Genomic DNA, 24,655 nt, shown 5'->3' with positions numbered 1-24,655 from the left:
CTTTAAAAATCATTGATATTATCTTAGCATTTTTTAAAATTAACATTGACTCATTCTAGGATTCATGAAACTACTCTGTCACTCCTATTAAATATCCTATCACATGTAAAATGTTACATATTATCTAGCCACTTGCTAGGGGCCCGTGTTTGCTCGTTTTTAAAAATGAGCTCATCAGAAAGCTTAATGAAGCCACATTTGATTATTTAGCTTGCTTCTTCCCTTTCTTCCCTATAAAAAGGATTACTGAGCTTTGGGGTATCCTTTTAAATTGTCAAAGGAATTTTCACCTCAGGAAGGCTTGTACATTCTTTTCAGCTATACCTCAAGAGGAGAGTCTTTCATAGTAATAGCAAAAGTCCCTCAACAACCCAGCAGACAAAAGACCTTGTCTCTTTCTATACCTTCTTTTGTCCCCATGGTTGTTTCTCAACTTTACCCTCTATTTGCTGAATAGAAAGGCCTATTGCAGACAACAAATAGAAATCCTCAACCATGGCCTCAATACAAAATCAGATATAGTTTTAAAAGCTTTTGAAAAATCAGGCTGTAGCTGCTTATGCTCTGGGAAACCATAGTCAAGAAGGCCCAGGTATGTGGAGTTAGTGGCCTTTATACCCCAGACTCTGGGCTAGCTTTGCTCTGGAAAAAAAGCCCATGTTTTTTGCTAGAACAAGGCTGCTCCTGTGTGAAGGGAGCTATGCCTGCTTCAGGGTTTCTCTTGTTTTCATTATCTCTGTTGCCTAATTCCCTCATCTTGCCAGCTTGGCTGGCTTAAACCCCCAGCCCTCCCTTGACTTCCAGTTTCTCCTTAATCACTGGCTCTTACTAGCTGGCCTGGAGTTGACTCGTCATTCCATTTTAGTCTTCTGCTGCCACTTGCCTCTTAAAACTAAGCCCACTGTTCATCTTGTTTCTTTACTCCTAGCCTTTGCCTCACTATTTTGTGTCCTGGTTCCTGGCGCTGTCTCCTATAGCCACTGCTTTCCAGAGCTGAGTTTCACATTTTACTTAAAGTAATCCCAGCCTAGGCCGACAGATGGGTTTGAGTGGTGGGGGGACTCCAAAATAAACCAGCCTCCTAATTGTTTTGCTGTGTCTCTTTGTGACGGGTTGTTCTGAGTGTAAACATGCCTCAGTGGGAAGAATGGGCGCATGCCTATTGGTGACATGGCTTATATGTTGAGAATTTCCTTGGCTGCGTAAATTAACCCTCAATAATCCTGCCTTCTGATTTGATAGAAGTCCTAGGAAGAGTTGGGGGGAGATAAGAAGAGGCGTGGGTGTTTGGCCAAGTTCCAGATTCATGAAAGTACTCTCCTCCAGGGTCAGCTCCAGACCAAGGAAGTTATTATCCCCATTAACCAGCCAGCTATTGGTTCCAGAGCTGGCATTCAAAGCTTACCCCCAAACACTGAGGCAGTTAAGACTCAAAGCTAAATTTGTTCTCTCAATCCACTGGCAAAGACAAACAGACAAAGATTTCATGCAAGGTGTGGCATACATAGAGAACAGGGGGCTTAAAAACAAACGCGTGGTTCATGTTCCAGGCTGGAAAACATGATAGTGTTTAACCTGGTGTTTCGTGACTCAGCATTCCTCTTCAGAGGCATTTGCTACCGGGTAAGGAAGAGAACAAAGGGACTGGATGATGGAGAAAGAGCCAAGCATTTTTTTGGTTTTTCCCTTCTCTTTTACTTTCCCTGGTCCGAAATTCTTCTCAGCCAGTCCCTGGAGCCAAAAGTGGTCTGAACTCCCTATTATGCTGGAGGAAGTGGGGAGAACAGTATCCTATCAGAAGGGATCAGGCTGAGAACATATACCATCCTCCTACCTGCTAAGGAGAAGATATCAAGAAACCAACACTCATACTGAGTCAGCCAGGGGTCAATGACAAGAGCAAAACCTCTCCTCAGATGGATTACAGAGAAGGGAGGGTGGAAAAGAGCACAGTCGAGAGTTTAGGGAAGTGACACCTTGTGTAGGAAATGAGTAGGGGCACAGGGGAAATTCCTGTACCACAAAGGTACCTACTTGTCAGGGCAAAAGTATGGGGTCCCCTAAGAGGCCCCTTGTTGATTTCTAGGCCAGTGAGGGGCCAGGTGGCCAGAGCCATTAGAGTGAAAATTGGGGGAGATGCTCAGGGAAGCCACTGCTCACCCACTGTGATAGAAATATTTCAATATTTTTAACAACTGGTGCAAACCAGCAGGCTATCAGCTTTGGATGGAAGGGAGTGAGAAGGATCACTGAGGGGTGAAAGAGCCAAGATTAGAAAAGATACCAAGACAAAATGTACCAACTTTACAGTTTCATTGCCCATAAGCCAGCCCTGTCTGTGATATTCATGCCGTACCAGTGATCCTGATACAGAATTGCTGCCAATCTCCTGTCTGTTTTTCACCCAGCAGTGTTAGCCCACTTCACTGAGATCTGGAGATGATGGAGAGGGAGGGGCTGGTGCCCCTGAGGTGCCCATCTCACTCAGGGAAGAAGGGAATGGGGTTACCTTCTTGCAGAGGACCATCTGGTGGTCAAACAGGAAGAAGACTCGTTGCTGGTTGCGGCCGTAGGGCTGGTAGATCCAGGCCATCTCCCCAGTGTAGATCAGCTCCGAGCTCCTGTCTAGGATGTCTTCACCCTGGGAAGGACATGTGATAGTGAGGGGCATCCAGGCAGGAGAGATGGCCTCATCACCTGCCTGGAGGCACGTAGGACTGGGCATAGACTGGGGCAGGAGGAGGACAGAAAGGGCCTGATGGGGAAAGATGGCTCCATGAGCTGTCAAGAGCCATACTCTTGTTTGCCCTAAGGCCAAAGGAGCCCCACCACCCAGGACTGCTATAGTCCCTCTATGCCAGTTGCCCTCTGGCCCTAGAGGCACCAGCTGCCAGGAGGTTCGTTCTCTCTCTCTCTCATTCTCCTTTTCTCTTTTTCTCTATGAATCTCTCTTTCTGCCCCAGTCTTTCATCTCAGTCCTAATCTCTTAGTCTTTTCCTTATACTTAAAGAGTAATCCTGAGCATGTGGTAGAAGTCTCTCAGCTTCCCAGACAAGTAAAAGGGGACAAGGGAGGGCAAGGAGATGATAACAGAGAGAGATAAAGAGAATCCACTCACTCTCTCAAAAATATTTTTTCTTCTCCTGTCGCTTAATTAAAATCTATTGATCAAATAGGAAACTTCATGACCATATGCTTCCTTGGACTGTTACCCCGAGAGCCTGAAGCCACTTCTCCTTGCTACATAGAGCCAGACACAAAAAAAGCGCCAAGACACCTGACTTCTAGCTAATTCAATTATACAGTTTCCAAGGGCCCCTTCTTTATGGTAACTCTGCTAGGTCAGAGGTATGTGCGGGTGTACATCAGATGTCAAACCCGACTTGGCCCCTTTCTCAAGGAGCTTACATCTCAGTGGAGAAGACTAATATAGGTGGGATCAGAATTCACGGAAGACAAGGAAAACCACACTAAAGGCCATGGGCACAGGAGTGTGCCATAGGCCTAGTCCAGGGCCTATGTGAAGATGGGGAAGAAGAGTAGTGGTCCAGGACTCAAAAGGATTAATATCTACTGAGCACCTATATGGGTCAGACATTGTGCCACATACATACTTGCACTCTGTCTCTTCTGAGCCTCACCACAGCCCTGGGAGTTAGATATTCTTGCTCTCATTTTATAGTCTGAGGTATAGAAAGGTCAAGTGATCAGCCAAGGTCATCCAGCTAGTTCGCTAGAGATTCACAACCCAAATCCAATTCTGTAGCTCCAGAAAGTGTGCTCACTCTTGCCACTATATTACGCTGTCTCTAGGCCAAAAAGTCACTGGAGGATCAGCCCATTCCTCTCTCTGGGTCTCAGCTTTTGAGATGTTAAATAAGGTATATGAGGATGATCTCTAAGGTCCTAGCCCTGATACTCTGATGCTAAGATCTCAGCCTTGCAAACAAAAGCTTCAAATCAAGGATAAAGACGGAGGCCCCTGCATCCCCCTAGAAATAATCAGAGGCAAAAAGCCTAGGCGAGGCAGTGGGCCAAAAAGAGAAGTGGCTGGAAGTGGTGTTGTTGAGCATAACACTTTTTTCCAGTCTCAGGGATGGGAAGGAAAAGTGGAGCTTAGTGGAAATATTTTCTAATAATACAACCTCAGAAAGAAAGCTCAGAGATACTACTGTGACTCCAGAGCTCACCTCAGGGATACCCTGGAACTTAGGTAAACACTCCTCCTTGAGGGGCCTACATACTAGCACAGAACTTCCAGAGGTCCATGGCAGGAGCCGGGGTGCGGCACGTGGGCGAAGCCCTCAGAGTGAGGGAACTAACCAGGGCTTTCCTGTTGGAGGGATGAGAAGCTGAGAATGGTACCAGTCTGCCATGCTCTACCCTGAGGCAGGCCAGGAAGATATGCCACAGTCTATTTTGAATATGCATGAAGTGAAAGAAAACAATAACAAGGGGCCAGTGCCATACAAAGATGGCCAGGATGACTTTTAAAGGTACCACTTGCTAAACTGAGGATGATCATCACACCAGAAGGACTACTCAGTGTCATCTGGTCCACCCACTGTAACAGCCAGGAGCACCCCAATTCTATTTTAAATACTTCCCACATGTAACTCCACGAAGAGAAAAAAAAACACATGTGAAAAACTACAACCCTATGCCCACCAAACTGATTGATGTTGGGCAGCTCATACATCCTCTGTGTACCTCAGTTTCCTCACCTTTAAAATAAGGATAATAACAGTACCAACCTCATTTGGCTATTACGAAGATTATGTAAGTTCACATATATAAAATGTTTAGGAAAGTACACATCACACTGTAAGCTCTACATAAGTGCCAGTTATTATCTTGACTATCACTATGTGCCCTATATCCTGTGCCACATATTCCTATTAATACTCACAACAAACTAATAAGGAATGTACTGTTATAACCTCTAAAGCCAAGGTCAGAGAAATTGGAAGTAATTTGCCCAAAGTGGCAGAATCTAGGCCAGACTCCCTCCAAAGTCCATGCTCTAAACCACCAAACCACAGTAGAATGATGATCCCTTAGTGGAGCAACCAGCTAGCTTGGAAGATTTCTGAGACGAGAATCTCACAAGACTTGGGTTCTGGGCCCAGTGCTGCCACCAACTCACTCTGTGCTCTTGAGAAGTACCTTAACCACTCTCAATTGTTTCCTCATTTGGACAATGGGGATAATACAATGGTTCCTGTTTGTCTCACTTCACATAACTGCTTGAGAGCATCAAATCAGTTCATGTAAGGGAAAGAGCCCTCTCAGAGTTCAGAGCTCTCACTCTTTGCTTCCTCTGCCCAAATTGCACCACACAGTTCTTTGTCTTGCCCCAAAAAGTGCAATCTCTTACCACTGCCCCCTCCCCCACAGGCCTTCTGTTCTCTTCCATTCCTCCAGGATTTTGCTCACATTGTTCCCTCTGCCTGGAACTTGTCTGCCCCTACAGGATAGCCAAGGCCACATCTCATTAATTTCAATATCCCAATGCCCAGCACCCCACTCTAATTACAGGTCAATTGTCTTATGTGGGGTTGTGGCCTGAGAGGATCCAAGAAAAGAAGGACAAAGGAAATGTCATCCTTTTCATACAGTTTATGCTTCCTACTGACAGGAGGGCAGTGAAATAACAAATCCATCCAGCTCCACATTTGATCTCCTGGTCCAAGGAGTATACCTCATCAAACCACCTTAGCTTTTAAATAGATGCTTTTGCTGCCGCTATCACGTTGGGTTTTTGTGTTTTCTCCAACTTCTTTGGATTCAATCACCCAATGGTGAACTGTAACAGGCTCTTGAGTATTACACAACCAGGCTGTGAGGGGTGGGGTGTCATGGGAGGAAATCACAACCACATGCAATCAAGTTTCCAAACATGACTTGCAAACTTGGGCTCCTGGTGAAAATCTCCAGAAAAAATATAATTAAAAAGAAGCTGTCAGGAATATGTTCTTTCTCCCCTCCTTTCAAGTGGATCTAATGAGTGTAAAGGGTGGCAAAGTGACAGCTCAACCAAACCTCAGGTCAGAGAAATTTGAAATGGAAATTTCCCAGAAACTGCAGTCCTTGGGAACAAGTTCATCTCCCTGCTGCTCCCCTAAGCTGCTCTAAGGTACTGATTATTACTTAAAGGTATGGGTGACACTTCCACTCATCCATTTATTTTTCAGGAGTCCTGGGGGGTGGTACAGAGCAGGGGTTACTTCACGAACTCTAGTCCCCATAGGCTGGCAGGGGGCAGGGATGGTAACTGGAGTTGGGCAAAAAGACCCAGAATGTTCACAGAATAAGTTGAGGGAGGGTCAGACCTGGATATAATACAAGACCTCCTGCTCTCTAGCCAGGTGCTCTGATTTATCGAGCAGGCACCAACGGCCTGAATGCCACTGACCCTCCAACATCTTTCCCAATTCCTCTTCAAGGGAGACTAACCTATGAAGGTTTCCCCTATAACTCCTCTTTTTCATTTGACAAATTAAGCTAAAATTATCATGTGGATGCTTCTGACAGCCACCTTGTTTGTTCAAACATCTGGGTGAGGCAAGGGAGTGATAAAGATAGCAAAGCACTGCTTCATTTTCTTGATTTGCAAGGCTTGTCCAAAGCAGCCCTCAGTAAGTTGGCAGGATCCCTCTCTGCATGTTCAATTGCTTGGGCAGGTGGAACATACAAAGAACCTATACCTATGCCAAGAGTCAGTAAGCCATGGAGCGGACATGTCCTATTGTTTTCTGGGGGAGATCCCTCAGCACTCATCTACCTTTAGCCTTACTGGAATTTGCATTTTCCCCCCAAGGAAGTCTTACTGTCTTGCTTAGATATGGACCCTTTACTGCAAAAACAAGTCCCTACAGTATCACAAAGGGAAGCAATTGGGCTGTAGGAAGCAGAAGGTTAGAAGAGTATGTGGTGCAATAGTGAACAGAACACCACACAGGGAATCTGGAGACTAGATTCAAGTTTTAGCTTTGTCACTGACTTGCTGTGTGGCCTTGGTCAGAAATAAGCTTCTCAGACTTCCACCATCATTACAAGGGGTGTGTGTGTGTGTGTGTGCGTCTGTGTGCATGTGTGCATGCGCACAAGCATAGCCAGAGTTGTTATGGGGGAGTCCCCTAAGAGCCCTGGTGACTCTGACAGTCTTTAAGATCAGATATGCCAAACATGACAGACACTTTAGGCATGGCCTCTGAAATGTACCCATCAGGCCTTGCTGGAGAAAAAGCTTCCTACAGGGCAACCCCTCTGGAGCTGGTAAGTTCCAGTGACCCCAGAGTCTGAAAAGGGAACCATGAGGAATTTTTCTTCTTACCAATTTAGATGAAGAAGGGCTTTGCCAAGCAGGAGGGTGCCAGGGTTGTGCGAGTTTGGATGAGATTAGAGGACCAATCAATCATGCTAACAAAGGAGGCAGAAGAGTAATTGTTCTCCTACCAATCACGGCTCAGAATTGCCTTTTTGTTTCCCACCCCCACCCCCAGACAAAAACACATGAAATTCCTTCTGAGATGCCAAGTCTTTAAATCATAGTTCAGTGCCTTTGAGTTTGGTATTAATGAAGCTCCCTGGATAGGCCAAGGAATTTCAAGCTATTCTTGGTTCCCCATGGTTCCAGCTGCAGGGACCAGAGGCCCAGAGCACATGAAAGAACTAGATATTCCAGGCATTGGGACAGGGGAAGATGTTCCAGGGAACAGAAAGACAACCACTGCTGGGAACCTCCTCTTACAGAGAACCCTGCCAGGTGTACAAAAAAAGGGGCCTGCTAAGCAGCCACAATTTCAGAGTGCCTAAGGGTTGATGGGCTTGCTAGAGGTCACTTGATCCAGCCCTCTACCTCTGGTCAGGCAACTAGCCAAAGCAAACCAGACAACAATGCTGGTTTCCTCTTATGAGTAAGAGGATCTCTTTATATAGAGTCATTATTTTCTCTGTATCTCAAAGAATCACTGCTGTTTTCTACTCTGTATGGGGACATTATCCTTCAAATAAGATTCAAAAATATGCCAGCTGCTCAGATTTGTGGTCTTTTCCAGACATCTACATTAAGGAGGAACAGAGGTAGCAGAATAAAGGAAAGATGATTTTTTCTGGACCTTGGTTAAGTAGCCGTTTGTAAGGCCGATGCTTAATCCCCTTGAAACATGCTAAACTGCTTGAAATGTTAGATACTACCTCTCAATCACAGGAAATGATACCTGAGTTGAGGCCAGTGGAATGGGGAGCTAGCTCAATATCTACACTGTGACCATGAAGCCTAAGATTGCCACCTCCTCCCTGGTAGCATGTCCAGCCTCTCCCATCTTGGTTATGTTAGCCTGTGGACTGCCAGATTTCACAACTTGGGCCTGAGAGATAAATGTGAAATATCATTACTCCTGGTTCTCTTGGTGGGCACAAGGGACAAGCACTAAATAGCATACTCAACACACAGGTATCTCCAAGGCCTTATAATTCACAGCTCTGTTTCTATTGAATAGAAACCTCAGGAACCTCAACAGAGAAGTGGCATTACAGAGGCAAAATCTCTATTTCTTAGGCTGTGTATATCCTCTGCAAGTGAGCATCTAGGAAGGGAAAGCTTTAGTGACTTCAGCCCCTGAAGGCTTTCTGAGTTCAGAGAAGTTGTGACTGTTTTCAATGGAATGAAAGGCTGTCAGGGATTATTTTTATAAGCAGATGATAAAAAACAGAATTTGATCTGTCAGTTGGGAAGGGATGATGGTCATGGCCTCGAGTGTGCTGGCTTCAGTAGACCTAGTAGATGTTTCAGGGTGAGGTGAACCCACCAATAGGAAAGAAGTATGTTGGCTGGCCTGCACCAGAGAATCAACCTTGTGTTTTGTGTCTGGGAGTGAATTAGTACATACAACTCCTTATCCAGGTGTTCACCCGGTGATGATAAAATTCCAGGACTTGAAAAAGCTTTGAAAGGCTACTGAGTCAACCCAATTGTTCCCTGGCAACACCCAAAGAGAGGAATCTTTCCTTTCTTAATGAAATATCACCACAAAGATTTTTCCTTCTTAGAAATCCATCTAGAATTAGAAATCCTCCTCAACCTTCTTAGAAAGCTATTCACGTACACAACACCTCTCATTAGCAAGATGTTTTGCCTTAGCTCTAATCTAAGTCCTTCCTGCTGCTTTTCAAATCTCATGCCTCTTTGTCCATCCTTGGTTAAGATAGGAAGTTCTGGCTAAGCTATTCAGACTCCCCAGTGCCCCTATTGGTACGGAGCCTACCTCCCAGTCTAGGACAGAGGCCTGCCACTGGGCAATCTTGTCGATATTCTCCAAACGCCGCTTGCGCTCATTGATTTGCTGAGTCACATTTCTCATGACAGCCAGGGCAGCTGCCACATACCTGTAGTCACTGTGGAGACACAAAAGTACAAGTTTGACAAATCAATGTACCAGAGAACCAATGTGCTCTGTGCCAACCCTGACATCCATTCTCTTCTTCCTACTTAGTAACACAGCCCTGATTTTCAAATGGAACCCATGCCACATGGAGTAAAAAACTACATTTTATATCCTTTAGAGTAAGGGGTGACTATGCAACTAAGTTCTGTCCAGTGATATGTAAATAGAAGTGTCAGACAGCACTTTTCAGAAACCTCCTTTAAGGAAGACAGCATGCCCTTCTTTGCTCTTTACTTAATCCTTATGCTTGGAATGTAGGTGTGATGGCTAAAGTTCTAGCAACCATCTTGGACCATAAGAACAAGGCCCATAATCCTAGGGATAGGATAACAGAAAGCTGGAAGGAGCCCAAATCTCTGATGATCATGGAGCCATATAGCAGCCATAAACTACCCACTTGCAGACTTCTTTTACATAAAAAAGAAATAGACCCCTATCTTTTATATGCTATTATTTTTGTGTCCTATCCGATATAACCAGCCAAGGATCAAGAATGAAGCTTCACACATGGCATGGTCCAGACAACTTTACCTAATCTCTTCTATCACCTATTTCTAGGGAACTCTGCCCAAAGTCACTGTTAAATAACATCCACAGCTTTCCTCCTGTAAAATATAGAGATAGGATGTAGCATAGTGGTTAAGAACCGAGTCTGGAGGCAGACTCCTTGGGCTCAAATCCTAGTTTTGTCACTGACTAGTGGTGTGGCCTTTGGCAAATCTCATTCATCTTCTCAATGACTCAGTTTCCTCATCTGTAAAATGGGAAGAATTACAGTAGGATTTGTTGAGGGTTTAATCATCCATGTAAATTCTTTTACTCTTGGCTCATAGTTAATGTTAGCAGTACTATTAATACAAATCAAACATTTCTCTAGTATAGACATCACATGGGTTGTCTCTCAAAACCTCTAGTCCCAGAAGTGCAAACCTAGGCCCAGCTTCCCAAGAATTCGGATGGCCCACTTTTTGAAGGTTATACCACCCTGCCCAGTTTTCTCTGCTTGTCTGATATGATTTCCAATCACATGGTTCCTGTGAAAAGCAGATTGAAAGTGAGATCCCAGACATTTGGTAAAGCTACAATAAACTGAGAAGACAGAAGGATGAGTTATGGTTCAGTCTTAACTAACTTTCCTTAGAGAACCTGAACATGCTTTGTGGTCACTAACTTGCTCAGTGTCCCAGCACCAACTAGAAAGAAGAGAGGAGAAATAAAAGATGCACAGCAACTGTCTTTTTCTTTCCTAATTCATTGAAGTGTGGGGTGGTGGACCAAAGAGGGACAGGGAAGGGAGTTCTAACTGTCAGAGCAGACACCATGCAGCACCTCCTCTCAGCTGGCCTCCCTGGCTCTAGTCTGTTCTCTGCACACCCACCAGACCATAGTCTTCAAATGTTACTGCATTTTATCACCTCCAGTAATAGGAAGCTCACTATACCTCCTAACCAGTCTATTCTGTCTCAAGACAACTCGCAAAAACAAAGCAAAATCTCTTCATTATTCTGAGCCTTAATGAATGTTAGCTATTATCAGTTTTTCTTCTGGATCTTGCTGCTGACTCGTATTGAGCTTATAGTCGACTAATGCTTCCTAAGTCTCTGTAAAACATGCTGTTTAGAAGCTGCATCTCTCTCAATTTGTCCTTGAACTGTTCATTTCTTAGACCCAACTGAAAAACTTGACATTTGCTCCTGTTACATTTAATCCTTTTACAGTTACTTGCTCCAGCCTATGGGGGATCTGTTGGGTTCTGTAACACTGTCAAATTTTCTCCCTGGAAAGACTATCTGAGCCTGCCATTTAGAAGCAGGGTATTAGGGTGATGATAGAAATGGTAGTTGCAGTATAGAAGTTTCTGACATAAATAAGTATCCCTGTTCTTTGGGCCCATTTTCTGTCTCCCATGCCATTCCTCTCTCTGATTTGAGGGCATCGGGAACATGCCTTAAGCCACTTTCTGGGAGGCAAAGCATAGAGCTACACTCTCCAATATGGTAGCCACTAGTCACATTTAATTAAAATTAAAATTATTTTTGCTCAGTTGCACCAGCTATATTTCTCAGTACTCAATAGCCATATATGGCCAATAGCTACTCTATGAGACAGCACAGACATAAAACATTTACATCATTGTAGAAAGGCATAAGAATTTTTATTACTCTGCCTGACCCCATGTACTACTCAGCCATGGATTCATCTCTGCCACTGTGCCATACTGTCAGTCAACCTTTGCCATTTTTAGCTGGCTGCTTTTCTCACAATGGTTAGAGGGGGAATGTCCCCATCTCTAACGTCCCCCACTAGCTTTAGGAGTGGGTAACAGAAGAAGTGAATAGCTGTAGTCCAGCCTAAACCCTGCTCAGAGCCCCTAAGTCTCCAGATGAGGTCTGGGCCCAACCCCCTAATGAGGAGATTGAACCAAGGCTGTCTTATTCCAGACATGTTAGCTAACCTCCCTCTTGTACAGAGTCTTCCTTCTTGTCAGCTTAAGGAAGGTTGGGTGGTAGAGGGGGACAAGTCACCCTTCTGTAAGCAAAGGCAGTGTTATTCTAAATTTATCTCTCTCCATCCATCTAATCTCCTTCATAGGCCACTCTGACTGCCTGCATTTCAGACCTACCTATCTGAACACCTATCTGACTAAGCCTTCAAGCTGGCAGTAGCCCCTAATTCCCTTCAGATCCAAGATACCTTGACATGCATCACAGGAGTTGTCATCTTGAGACAGCTTTCTGAGGCCTGCCAAAAGGGGCGGCCCATGGCCTGGGGGTAGTGCTTGGCCCAACAGGTCACCCTGAAGGAGTACAGGTATTGATGTAGTATGCCACTGCCTGAACTACTACTCTCTCAGCACTCTGCAGCCCATGGGGTAGAAGGAGAAGGGACCAGGGACCCAGAGGGCAAGAAGGCCTTGAGGCAGGGGTTCCAGTCACAATGTGAAGGAGCACAAGAATGGGAAATCCCTGGCAGATGTTTTATCTTACTGGCTCCCACTAAACCCAATAAGGCCCTGGGGTTGCTTTGGCCTAAGAAAGTAACATGGCTTTTGGCTATGCTTGAAAAATGGTCTTTCTGGGGCTCTTAAAAGCAATTATGCAATATATAATTTACCTAGTTAATATCATCAGTCCACAAGTATGATTTTTAGAGCCTCCTGCTAGGTTCCATGGAATGGATACTCAGGAGTAGGTAGAAGAAGAGCTGTGATATTAAAAACATTTGAGAATTACTCTTTGAATATCCTAGTTTTAAAACCATTGGTCTAAAGGGCTGCTACACTGAGATTTATGTACAATAGTGGCTACTTCTGGTCACGTAGCACCATGAAGTATAACTGTGGAGGTCATTTAGGCTCATGACATCATGGGATGGCAGAACTCAAAGAGGCCTTCTATATTGGCTAGTACAATGGCTCACAAACCTTCCTGAAAATCACCTGGAGGGCTTCTTAGAAAGCCCTTCTAGAAAGCCCAGACTACAGTCCACACTTTGTGTCCCTGCTTTGCCACAGACTTGCTCTTTGTTGTTTTCTCTTTCTGGGCCTCAGTCTTTCCAGCCATAGAATGAGGAAATGTGACTAGAAGACTTCCCTTTAAGGGTCGTTCCATTTAGGTGCCATAAATATTTTCCATTTTTATTTCTAAAATATCTTAATTTTAGTGGAGGTTCTTCAGTGTCCTGTTAGCTCTCACAAGAAACTGTATCCTTAGAAAACTTGGGACTCAGTTCTGGCAATGGGCTGTATTAAATCTTTTCAAATGAGATTTAGTCACCTCCAAATTTCATGTGTAATGAGTACCTCCACCATCCCCCAGTTAGTAAACAGACTCAGGGAGGAGGAAGCAGGGTCTTCTTTTGCAAGATCCTTCTCTACCTGCCTCCCTCACAAACAACAGAGCATGGAAGGCAGAGTTACCACTGGTGTTGTTGCTCATACTAAGAGCGAGTCTGGTGCCACTACATTTGGATTCAAATCTGATCTCTGTCCAGGGCTCCAGACCACTGAAGCACATGACCCATAATTTGCTAAAGGAACATCATCAAGTTAAAAATGAACCCAGGGATTATCCTAGAAGCTTGACATAAACAAAACCAACTGGCCCATACCCATTGCCTTATGCAACTAGGTTTGGAAGTAAGCTCCAAGGAAAGCAGGCGATGGAGCTAAATGAAAGTAGGAAGCAGGACTAATGAGAATCAGGCAGGAAGCTAATGGAAATTGAGCAAAGGCCTTCTTTCTTCTTGAAGTGCTTAATCAGGAAGAGAGTTAAAAGCTAGGCCAACAAGTCTGAGGTCAGGGATTTAATACCAATTAAAGGCAGGCTAGAAACAGGCTGGGGATTTAGGTCATCGAGTAAAGCATGTGAAAGAGTGGGGGATGGTTCACTGTAGACCATCCCCATTGTTGGAGATGACTCCCAACATATAACTTACTGGTTAGGGGTATCATTTGCATTCAGAGAGAGATAAGCACCTTGGTCCTTTCTGGGTTGGTTTTCTTCAAAATACTGAAAAAGTTTGAAAAAACATCAGGGGAAGTCTCAAGTCTATTTTCCCCCAGTCATGCTCTGGGCCTAAGGGAAAGGTACAGTTGGGATGAGGCAGAGGAGAGTGGAAAAGACTAAAAAAGACCAGAGATGCAGCCTTGCAGAAAAATCTAAGGTCAGTATAAATTGGGCATGCTGTTACCAGGTATCTGAATCTTTCAAGCAGAGTAGAACAAACAGTTAAACAATTACTCCATGCGGGTTGATTCACTCGGCTGAACTCAGGACCAAAAACCAGGCTATAAGATCCCTGAAGGCAAGGTCTAAGTTGTACAATAATTATGATGCATACTGATTTCATATGCATACTGATTTACAACTTTATAAGCAACTCTCACAAGCATTCCCTCACTTTATACACACAACAGTCTTGTGAGGTAAGCAAGAATATATTATTATCCCATTGTGCAGATAAGCTAACAGAAGCTCAGAAAAGGCAAAAGGACATACATTCTCAATAAGGACACACATTCTCAATAAGGACCAACATGTAGAGGAGACTCTCTCCTTCACTATTGTCTCCTTCAATCCCTTACCTATGGTCCTGGGCAGTATACTTGAGGAGCTCAGCCAACTGTAAGGGATACTTGCAGATCTTCTGCACTGGAGTCAAAAGGAAACCATCAATAGCGATATCAATCATCTGCTGCAAGAGGCGACAGGCCTCAAAGAAGTGCTGGTAGCGGCTGTCCTTCATCAGTTTGGAGAGCTCCATGCAGGCGTCCAGGTGGTTGTTACAGTATTCAGAGTATATCCAGAATCCATCTTGCTATGAGCAGAGGAAAAAACGGAGAGAAAGGAAAATGATATTGAGGACTGCAAAAATAGTTTTAAAGAAATGGAAAAATAGATCTTGCTCTTATGTAAGAATATTAAAATGATGATAATATCAATCTTTCCTAAATTGATTCATAATTTAATAATAAAAATAAAGGAATTATTTGGGAACTAGACAAACTAAATGTAAAAAATTCATATAGAAAAAAATAAATATGTAGGAATAGTATGGAAATTCTATAACAGAAGGGTAATGAGGAGAGACTGGCCCTGACAATAGTAAAACACACTATAGCAATAAAACTCTGGCAGTGGATCATAAAGGATATAGGTCAGAGGTTCTATTTCTGGAAATGGCAGACTAAGTTGTTTTACATAAATCCTACCACTGAGAAAAGCTATTAAAAGCTGGAAAATATAATACATTTGTTTGAAGGAATCATATCATCCAGAGCCTCAAATTATCTCCATAGAATATCCCTCAGGAAATATGCCTTGGAGTATTTAGGGGTAAAGAGGCCATGATAGGGCCGGCCCAGTGGTGCAGGCGGTTAAGTGCATGCACTCCACTGCAGCGGCCCGGGGTTCACAGGTTCGGATCCCAGGTATGCACTGACGCACGGCTTGTCAAGCCATGCTATAGCGGCGTCCCATATAAAGTGGAGGAAGACTGGCATGGATGTTAGCCCAGGGCCAGTCTTCCTCAGCAAAAAGAGGAGGATTGGTAGATGTTATCTCAGGGCTGATCTTCCTCACCAAAAAAAAAAAAAAAAGAGGCCATGATATATGTAAAAAAAGGACTGAGGAAAAAAATACATGAGTGTATGTGTGTATGTATTTATAAATATGCTTATAGAGAAAGGGGAGGAGAAGAGAGTAAGGAGAGCCAGGGAGGGAGAGCATGTTCAAATGATAAAGCAAAAGCAGTGAAATTTTAAAAATATGTGTATCTGGGGCTGGCCCAGTGGTGTAGCAGTTAAGTGCGTGTGCTCTGCTTCAGCGGCCTGGGGTTCGCAGTTTCAGATCCCAGGCGCGCACCGACACTCTGCTTGTCAAGCTATGCTGTGGCGGCGTCCCATATAAAGTACAGGAAGATGGGCACAGATGTTAGCCCAGGGCCAGTCTTCCTCAGCAAAAAGAGGAGGATTGGCATCGGATGTTAGCTCAGGACTGATCTTCCTCACACACACACACACAAAAAACAAATAAAAATAGGTGAATCTGGGTAAACGGTATGTGGGCATTCCTTGTATTGTTCTTATTTTTCAACTTTTCTGTAAGTTTGAAATTATTTCCAAGTTTTAAAAAAAATCTAAGTTTTTCTTATACATTGTTCAGTACTCATTCAAAAGTAACTTGATGCATGAGAATATAAGACATGAACAAAACCCAAGAGAAATAATAGGCAATAAAAACGGATAAAGAAGTCAAGATGAAGTTATTAGACATGTACTTAAAAAACTATTATTTAAAAAAAAAACTAAATAGGCAAGCCATACAGAGCAAAAGAAATCAGAGAAAACATATATATAACAAAGGACTTGTATCCAATATATAAAAAGAAATCCTAGAGCTTAATAATAAAGACAGGCAACCTAATTAAAAGAAAAACAGGCAAAATAGTACACTAAAAGTATGATACACCATGATTAGGAGGGATTTATCCCAATCCACTTCACCACATTAACAGATTAAAGGAGAAAATTCATGATTATTTCATTAGATGCATAATAAGCATTTGAAAAAACAAATTTATCATAAAAGCCACCAGCAAACTAAGAATAAAAAGAAACTTCTCCAATATGATAAAGGGTAACCATGAAAAACCTAAAGGTACTATCATTCTCAATGGCGAAATACTGAATGCATGCCCCTGAGATCAGGTACAAAACAAAAGATGCCTGCTCTCACCATTTCTAGTTAACACTGTACTGGAGGTCCTGGTCAGTGCAATAAGACAAGAAAAGGAAATAGAAGGCATATGGATTGAAAAAAAGCCTTCAGGGATCTTATAGCCTGGTTTTTGGTCCTGAGTTCAGAATAAAGGCATTCTGTCTTTATTGAGAAATGATATGATTGTGTAAAATCCCAAGGAATCTACAAAAAAAAAATACTAGAACCAATTAGTGAATTCAGTAATGTGTCAGGATTCAAAGTCAATTACAAAATTTAGTTGTATTTCTATATCATAGCAACAAACTATAGGAAATAGAAATAAAAATACCATTTACAATAGTAGCAAAATATTAAACACTTAGAAATCAATTTTTAAAAATAAGGTCAAGAGCTATACAATGAAAACTAGAAACAATGCTGGGATAAAGTATAGAAAATCTAAATAGATAAACAGATAGATGGTCATGGAACTGAAAATGTGTCAATTTTCCCAAAATTGATCTACAGATTTAATGCAATGCTAATCAAAATGCTGGCAGAGTTTGTTTGTTTGTCTTTGCTTTTCAGTAAAACTTGGCAAGCTGATTCTTTTTTTTCCAGATTCATTAAGAAATAATTGACATCACTGTATAAGTCTAAGGTGTACAGCACGATAGTTTGATTTATATATATTGTGAAATGATTACCAGAATAGGTTAACATCCTTCATCTCACATAGATACAATAAAAGGAAGAGAAAAAAATTTCTCCTGTAATGAGAGAAATTTATATAGAAATACAAATCACCTAAAATAGCAAAACTGTTTCGAAAAAGAAGGAATTTGGAGGACTTATGCTACCTGCTTTCAAGAATTGCTATGAAGCTACATTAATCAAGACAGTGTGAGAAAAAAAATTGTAACTATATATGGTGCTAGACTTATTGTGGTGATCATTTCACAATAGATACATATATGAAATCATTATGTTGTACACCTGAATCTAATATAATGTTATATTTCAATTATATCTCAATTAAAAAAACAGCATCAACAAAAACAACAAAAAGACAGTGTGGTATTAGTATATGAATAGTCACATTGATCACTGGAATGGAATAGTATCCTTAAAAATAGACTCACATATATACGATCAACTGATTTTTGACAAAGGTGCCCAGGTAATTCAGTGGGGGCATTAATAGATTTTTCAACAAATGGTGTTGCAACAACTGGATATCCATATGGAAACAAATTAACCTTGACCTTTCTTTTGCACCACATATAAAAATTATCTCAAAAAAGGATCATAGACCGAAATATAAGAAATAAAATTACACAACTTTTATAAGAAAACAGGAAAAAAAATTTTGTGACCTTGGGTTAGGCAAATATTTCTTTTTTTTTTTTTTTTTTTACATTTTATTTTATTTATTTTTTTTTTACAATGGAGTTATTAACATTTATTTTTTGTTTATTGCAGTAACATTGGTTTAGAACATCGTAAAAATTTCAGGTGTACATCATTGTACTTCTATTTCTGCATAGATTACATCATGTTCACCACCTAGGCAAATATTTCTTAAATAAGACCCCAAAAAGCATGAACCATAAAAGAAAAAATGATAAACTGAATTTCAACAAAATCTTTTAATTTAAAAATAAACTTTTATTTATGCGTTTCAAATACACTTAAGAAAATGAGAGGCCGGCCTGGTGGCGCAGTTAAGTGCACATGCTCTGTTTTGGAGGCCCAGGGTTCACAGGTTTGGATCCCAGATGCGCAGTGACGCACTTCTTGCCAAGCCATGCTTGGCAGCGTCCCATATAAAGTAGAGGAAGATGTGCATGGATGTTAGCCCAGGGCCGGTTTTCCTCAGCAAAAAGAGGAGGATTGGCAGATGTTAGCACAGGGCTGATCTCCTCACAAAAAAGAGGAGGATTGGCATCGGATGTTAGCTCAGGGCTGATCTTCCTCACAAAAAAAAAAAAAAACAAAGAAAAGAAAAAGAAAGGCCAAGCCACAGACTGGAAGAAAATCTTCACAGATCACATATCTGAGAAAGGATGTGTAAACAGAATACATAAAGAACTCTTAAAACTAAACAATAAGAAAAAACAACCCACTTAAAATGAGCAAAAGACATGAACAGACACTTCACTAAAGATTTTATATAGACGGCAAACAAGTACATGAAAAAATGCTCGACATCATTAGCCACTAGGGAAATACAAATTAAAACCACAATAAAATATCCACTATACATCTATTAGAACGGCTAAAATAAAATATACTGATAATACCAGGTGCTGACTACCATGTGGAGTGAATGGAATTCTTATAGTATATTAGAAGTGAGAATGCAAAACGGTATAGCAACTTTGGAAAACAGTTTGGCAGTATCTTATAAAGTTAAACAAACATCTACCATGCAACCTAGTAATTCCACAAATATAAACAACCTAGTAAACAAGATGTCCTGGAATTAACTGGTGAATGCGTGCTATATCCATACAATGGAATATTATTAAGAAATAAAAAAGAACCAACTACTGATACATGCAGCAGCATGGATGGATATCAAAGGCATTATGTTAAGAAGCTAAACACAAAGGATTACTACTGTATGATTCCATTTATATGACATTCTATAAAAAGTAAAATTACAACAACAGAAAGCAGACCAGTGTTTGACAAGGGCCAGGGGTAGGAGCAGAGATTGACGACAAAGAGAATGAGATAACTTGATGAAGTGATAGGAATGTTCTATATCTTGATTATGATGATAGTTACACAACTATATACATTTGTCAAAACTCATCAAATTACTTAAAATTGCTGAATCTTATTGTATGTGAATTATACATAAACAAAGCTGATAAAAAATGAAATCATAGAACTGAATAATAAAAAGGGTAAACAATCAAATTTTTTTAAAAAGGCAAACTAATACATAAAAAAGGATAATACACCACGATTGGGTAGGTTTTATCCCAGCAATACAATGTTAATTTAACATATGAAAATTGCTCGATCCAAATTCACCACACTAACAGATTAAAGGGTAAAAGCATATGATCATTTCAATAGATCAGTGGTTCTTTTTGTCCCCAGGGGACATTTGACAATGTCTAGAGACATTTCCGGTTGTCACAATTGGGGGGTGGGTGCTACTGGCATCCAGTTGATAAAGAACAGGAATGCTGTTAAACACCCTACAATGCACAGGGCAGGCTCCAACTGAGAACCACTATTCTATATTCTACTTTCCCCACTCAACAGTATGTTGACGATATCTATATGCATTGCTATAAGCTATATACATCTAGTCTGTTGTTTCTTACTACATAACACCCCACAGTAAGCATGCCCCACGTTTCTTATCCACCCCTCAGTGATAAATATCTAAGTTGCTTCTAACTGCACTCCACCACACACAACACTGCCATACAATCAACAGCCTTGTAAATGCTGCTTCATGGACTTCTGTGAGAATTTCTCTGGGATATATATTCAGGAATGGAAGCACTAGTCCATACACATACTTAACTTTGATAAATACTAACCAAGTGCTTTCTGGAATGGCTGAACCAGTTTAAATAGTGTGCAGAAAAGAGTTAACATATTAGGCCTGATACTGTTATCCTTAGGAAGGCCTGCTTGAAAGGCTGGCCCTTGGCTGGCATCTTGGAACTGGAATCTCAAGAGGGTTCTCACCATTCCCTGACAAGAGTGGCCCATCTTGCCTAAACTGTACGTATAAACAATGTGGTTTATACCTGAATACCTGCTTTCTTTTTGGAAGTGTGGAATTTTGATAGACTCTAGGTAGAGGATGCCAACACGACCAGCCCCTCATAAAAATCTTAGGCACTGAGTTTCTAATGAGCTTCCTTGGTAGACAGCATTTCACATGTGTTGTCACATTTCATTGCAAGGGGAATGAAGTGCATCCTGTGTGACTCCATTGGGAGAAGACTCTTGGAAGCTTGCACCTGATATCCTACAGACTTTGCCCCATGTATCTTTCCCTTTGGCTGATTTTGCTTTGTATCCTTTAGTTGTAATAAATCATAACTATGAGTATGACTATATGCTGAGTCCTATGAGTCCTTCTAGCAAATCACCAAACATAAGGGCGGTCTTAAGGATATTCCTCCAATGCACATTCCTATAAGCAAAGCAGGAGAATATACAAGATGACTTACTTTTAGCTGCACACATTTATGTGTCATGTGAATTTTTGTATTATATGCACATATTACCTCTTTAAAAATAAACACTTTATAAAAAGGGGGAGAAGAGTTGTCAAAACAACTAGGTCGCCTGTGAATGAGACCCAAAAGATGTTAGAGAACCACAGAAGTGTACAGTGAAACCTTCTTATATTCCAGATGAGGAAGCCCAAAGAAATTAAGAGACTTACCCAAAGTTATGCAGACAGTCATTACAGACAAAGTACTCAAACCCTCGCTCTCCTGTTTCCTAGTGCTCCTTCCTCTAAGTCACATGGCCCCTTTTCCTACACTTGTCACTTCCCCTACCCTAGTGCTCTCCCCTAAAGGCCTTGCTACTTTTTCTAATTTCATGCTGACCACGGTCTTTCCTATTTCTCAGATTCCTGGATTCTCCGTGCTATGAATAAGCACAGAGTCCCTCCCAAAATACTGGGTCCCACAGAAACTGAAGCCAACAGGAACAGAAAAGTGAAGCTGAAGAAAAATCCTACTGGTAACTGTCTGGAAGAGGAAAGAAAAGTGAGGAGAATGGTAAAGAAAGAGAGTCCTACAGCAAATCAAAGTACCTTCCTAAGTTTCTCATACCCTGGGTCAACAGCAGGGTCAGAGAGGAATCCATCTCCGTAGGACAAAGCAGCTGAGCCAGACCAGACAGCTCAGACACCCCTTCCATCGCTTCCTAACCTCTCTCAAAACCCTCCCAAAAGGGGAAGATGCTTACGTGCTCCAGAAAGCAGGGTCCTATCTCACTGAGGTGGGGGTCATCATTGTTGTACTGTTTCTCCAGGTCTCTCACGAAGCCCATCTGAAACCTGTAGATGTCTTCAATGTTCCCAAAGATCACCTTCAGTTGCTCATCGCTGAACATGTCCCTTCTCTTCCGGCATTGCTTCAGGTAGCCCTGCAGACAAAGGAAAAGCCCAGGGTGAGGATGTCTCCAACTCCTCGAGGGCTTTACCACTTCCTAAGTATTTGGGAGCCTCATTTTAGTTCCATGAAGTAGACAGGGAATAATCATTTCCATTTTTCATATGATGAAATTGAGGTTTAGAGAAGGAAGTCACTGCACTAGTAAATAATTAGGAAAGCTGGATCTCAAGCAAAGGTCTTCAAAGTGCAGACTATGGAGCATAGAGCTTTCCACACCATTCTCTATGACAAGGACCCCAAAAGTCATAGGGCCCTTTCTCACAAGCTGATTAAGCACAGACATTTTCACTAGTTTTAGTACTTATTGGATTAGCTGCATACATTCATATCTCTAAAGTTCTATTTCTCATAGGACCAATCCAAAAGTTCTTAATAACACTGACAACAATTGGGCAACAAAGGCCCAGGCAGGAAAACTTCCCAAAAGAGAACGGGATTTGACAAGACCAAATCATTCCTTAAAAGGAATGCTTTAGCCATCTAAGGTAGCTGGCCAGGAGAGATCATTTGGATGAGCTCAGCCAACAAGCCCACAAGTGCCCAGGCATGGTGTTTTTAACAGGGTAAGTATTCAGGATACATTTGTGAATAAATGGATGAGTTAATACAGCTAGCCATTGATAAAAGGGAAGAATCAATGAAAGAGATTTTTGGTTTGATAAGAGAGCACTGAGGTAACAACCAAGACTCAGGGCACACTGTAAGTCAGGGCAAAAAAAAAAAAAAAAAAAGGCATGGTCTTCCATTCTGAACCTATTGGTGTAAATAACTAAATAATGGCCACTGTCCTCATTAAAAATCATCAGCACATGAAAATGTTCTTGGTGAGAATGAATTATGGTCACCTGCTTTCATCTAAAAGCTAAATGCAATTTTCATAACACCTTTCTTAACTGTTGAACCCCTAATGAGGCACATTGTAGTGACTGTTTACCACTTCTGGCCCTGTCTCTACCTCTACTTTGTCTCCCCTAACAGCTTCCAATGAGGTCATCGGTCACCTAGGCATACTCCAGGAAGATCCTCATCCCTGGCTTCAATGCCCTTTACCAACTCTTACCAAAATCTCACTTCCCTTATCTCTTCTTACTCTCCAATTCAGCCATTAATTAGTGTCTTTCAACAGTGTGCAATTTTTTTTTTAAAGATTTATTTATTTATTTTCACCCCAAAGCCCCAGTAGATAGTTGTATGTCATAGTTGCACAGCTTTCTAGTTGCCGTATGTGGGACGCGGCCTCAGCGTAGCCGGAGAAGCGGTGCGTCGGTGTGCGCCCGGGATCCGAACCCGGGCCGCCAGCATCAGAGAGCACGCACTTAACCGCTAAGCCACAGGGCCGGCCCAACAGTTTGCAAATTAATAGTCTGTGCCTGTGCTGATATTTACTTAACTAATGGCTGCTGCCTTCATTGACTGACATGCTCAAGATGTCCTGAATTCATTCATATCCAATTCCTGACCAGAAAGAAGACACCCTCTATTCCCAGAATACCTTTTTAGCTACACTCCCTTTACTGAAGTAGCTCCCAAAATTCTGCCTTCCTAGAAAGCTTTCCTTGACTAATAGGTAGAGAGGCAATAAACTACTATAGGCTCCTCCATGCCTAATATATCATAGGGTTGGCCTTCTTCTATTTCTTTCCCTTCTCTCCCTCATTCTTGCTTTCTCTTTCTCACCGTATCAACTTTGGAAGTATCTTAGCTACAGTGGAGCAGGGAAAGCAGTGAGTATATCATTTGGCAGAAACTTTTCCATCTTGACATTAGGCAAGGCGGCAAAGACTTCCTTACGCCTGCTCCCACTTCTTCTCCCTAAGGTAGGCCTGTGAGCACAGCTCAAAAAAATTGGTAACAATGTCACATCAGTATGTCATTTCTGGGTAAGTAGTAGGTAATGGTGAACGACCACATTGGGAGACAGAAGCCAGCCTAGACAGCTCATTCATCCCCTGAGAAGTCAGTTCAGGAAATATTTCATAGTTTTGTTCACTGCTCCCATTTGAAAGGTCTCAGGGAAGGAGCAAATTACCATCAAATCCCCAAAGTACAGCAAGGATACTAGATCTCAACATCAGTATGGACTATGACAAAATGAGAAAGAAGAAAAAAGTGGGTTCTGGAAAAGAAAGAACAGATAGAGATGTCAGGGTAGTTTCCTAACTCCCCAAATATGCTATTCATTGCTATTGTCAAGGACATCATTTTATTTCTATTGCATTATGTATGTTGTAGCAAGGGAACATTAAGCCATATATTAGGAGAAATGTAACTTCCCATAGGATGGTGGGACCCTAGAGTGTTTTGTCAACTGTTTTTCTGTAAAGTTAATGCAAGATTATAAATATATTCTGGTAGATTTTGCTTGATGGAATATTACATAACCATTAAAAATGATGATTAGGAAGACTGTCTAGAAACACAGAGAAGTGTTCATGATATAACGTCAAAAAGCAGAACACAAAATGGTATGTCACTATGATTATGTCTCTACAAATACATATACATATGGACAGATTTTAAGGAATTATGCAAAAGTGCAAACAGTTCTGTTCTATTTGGTGGATTCTGGTTGATTTTGTTTCTATTTTAAAACTTCCTCTAATGCTGTTTTTTAATTGTCTTTATGATTAAAAATGGGAAAAAAGGGGCCAGCCCGGTGGCGCAAGCGGTTAAGTGCGCCACCTGGGGTTCGCTGGTTCGGATCACGGGCACGCACCGACACACCGCTTGGCAAGCCATGCTGTGGCGGCGTCCCATATAAAGTGGAGGAAGATGGGCACAGATGTTAGCCCAGGGCCATCTTCCTCAGCAAAAAAAAGAGGAGGATTGGCGGATG

The 24,655-nt window shown here is 41.9% G+C and overlaps 1 protein-coding gene across 10 annotated transcripts in view; it reads right to left on the bottom strand.

The window, feature by feature from the left end:
- The window catches only part of ARHGEF9 (Cdc42 guanine nucleotide exchange factor 9), a 247,901-nt gene that overhangs the window by 44,212 nt on the left and 179,034 nt on the right, over positions 1-24,655 (bottom strand). For all 10 annotated transcript variants that reach the window (XM_087426403.1, XM_014794896.2, XM_014794899.2 and 7 more), the window contains 4 exons: positions 21,611-21,790; positions 14,536-14,768; positions 9,270-9,399; positions 2,510-2,641 (listed from right to left, as the gene is read on the bottom strand). In XM_087426403.1, the coding sequence (XP_087282529.1) occupies positions 2,510-2,641; positions 9,270-9,399; positions 14,536-14,768; positions 21,611-21,790 (675 nt within the window). The remainder of the gene's footprint in view (positions 1-2,509; positions 2,642-9,269; positions 9,400-14,535; positions 14,769-21,610; positions 21,791-24,655) is intronic.

The sequence above is a fragment of the Ceratotherium simum genome, chromosome X (assembly GCF_057802395.1).
Source record: "Ceratotherium simum simum isolate JZ-2026a chromosome X, ASM5780239v1, whole genome shotgun sequence".
NCBI lineage: Eukaryota > Metazoa > Chordata > Mammalia > Perissodactyla > Rhinocerotidae > Ceratotherium > Ceratotherium simum.
This window is presented reverse-complemented; position numbering and strand designations above follow the sequence as displayed.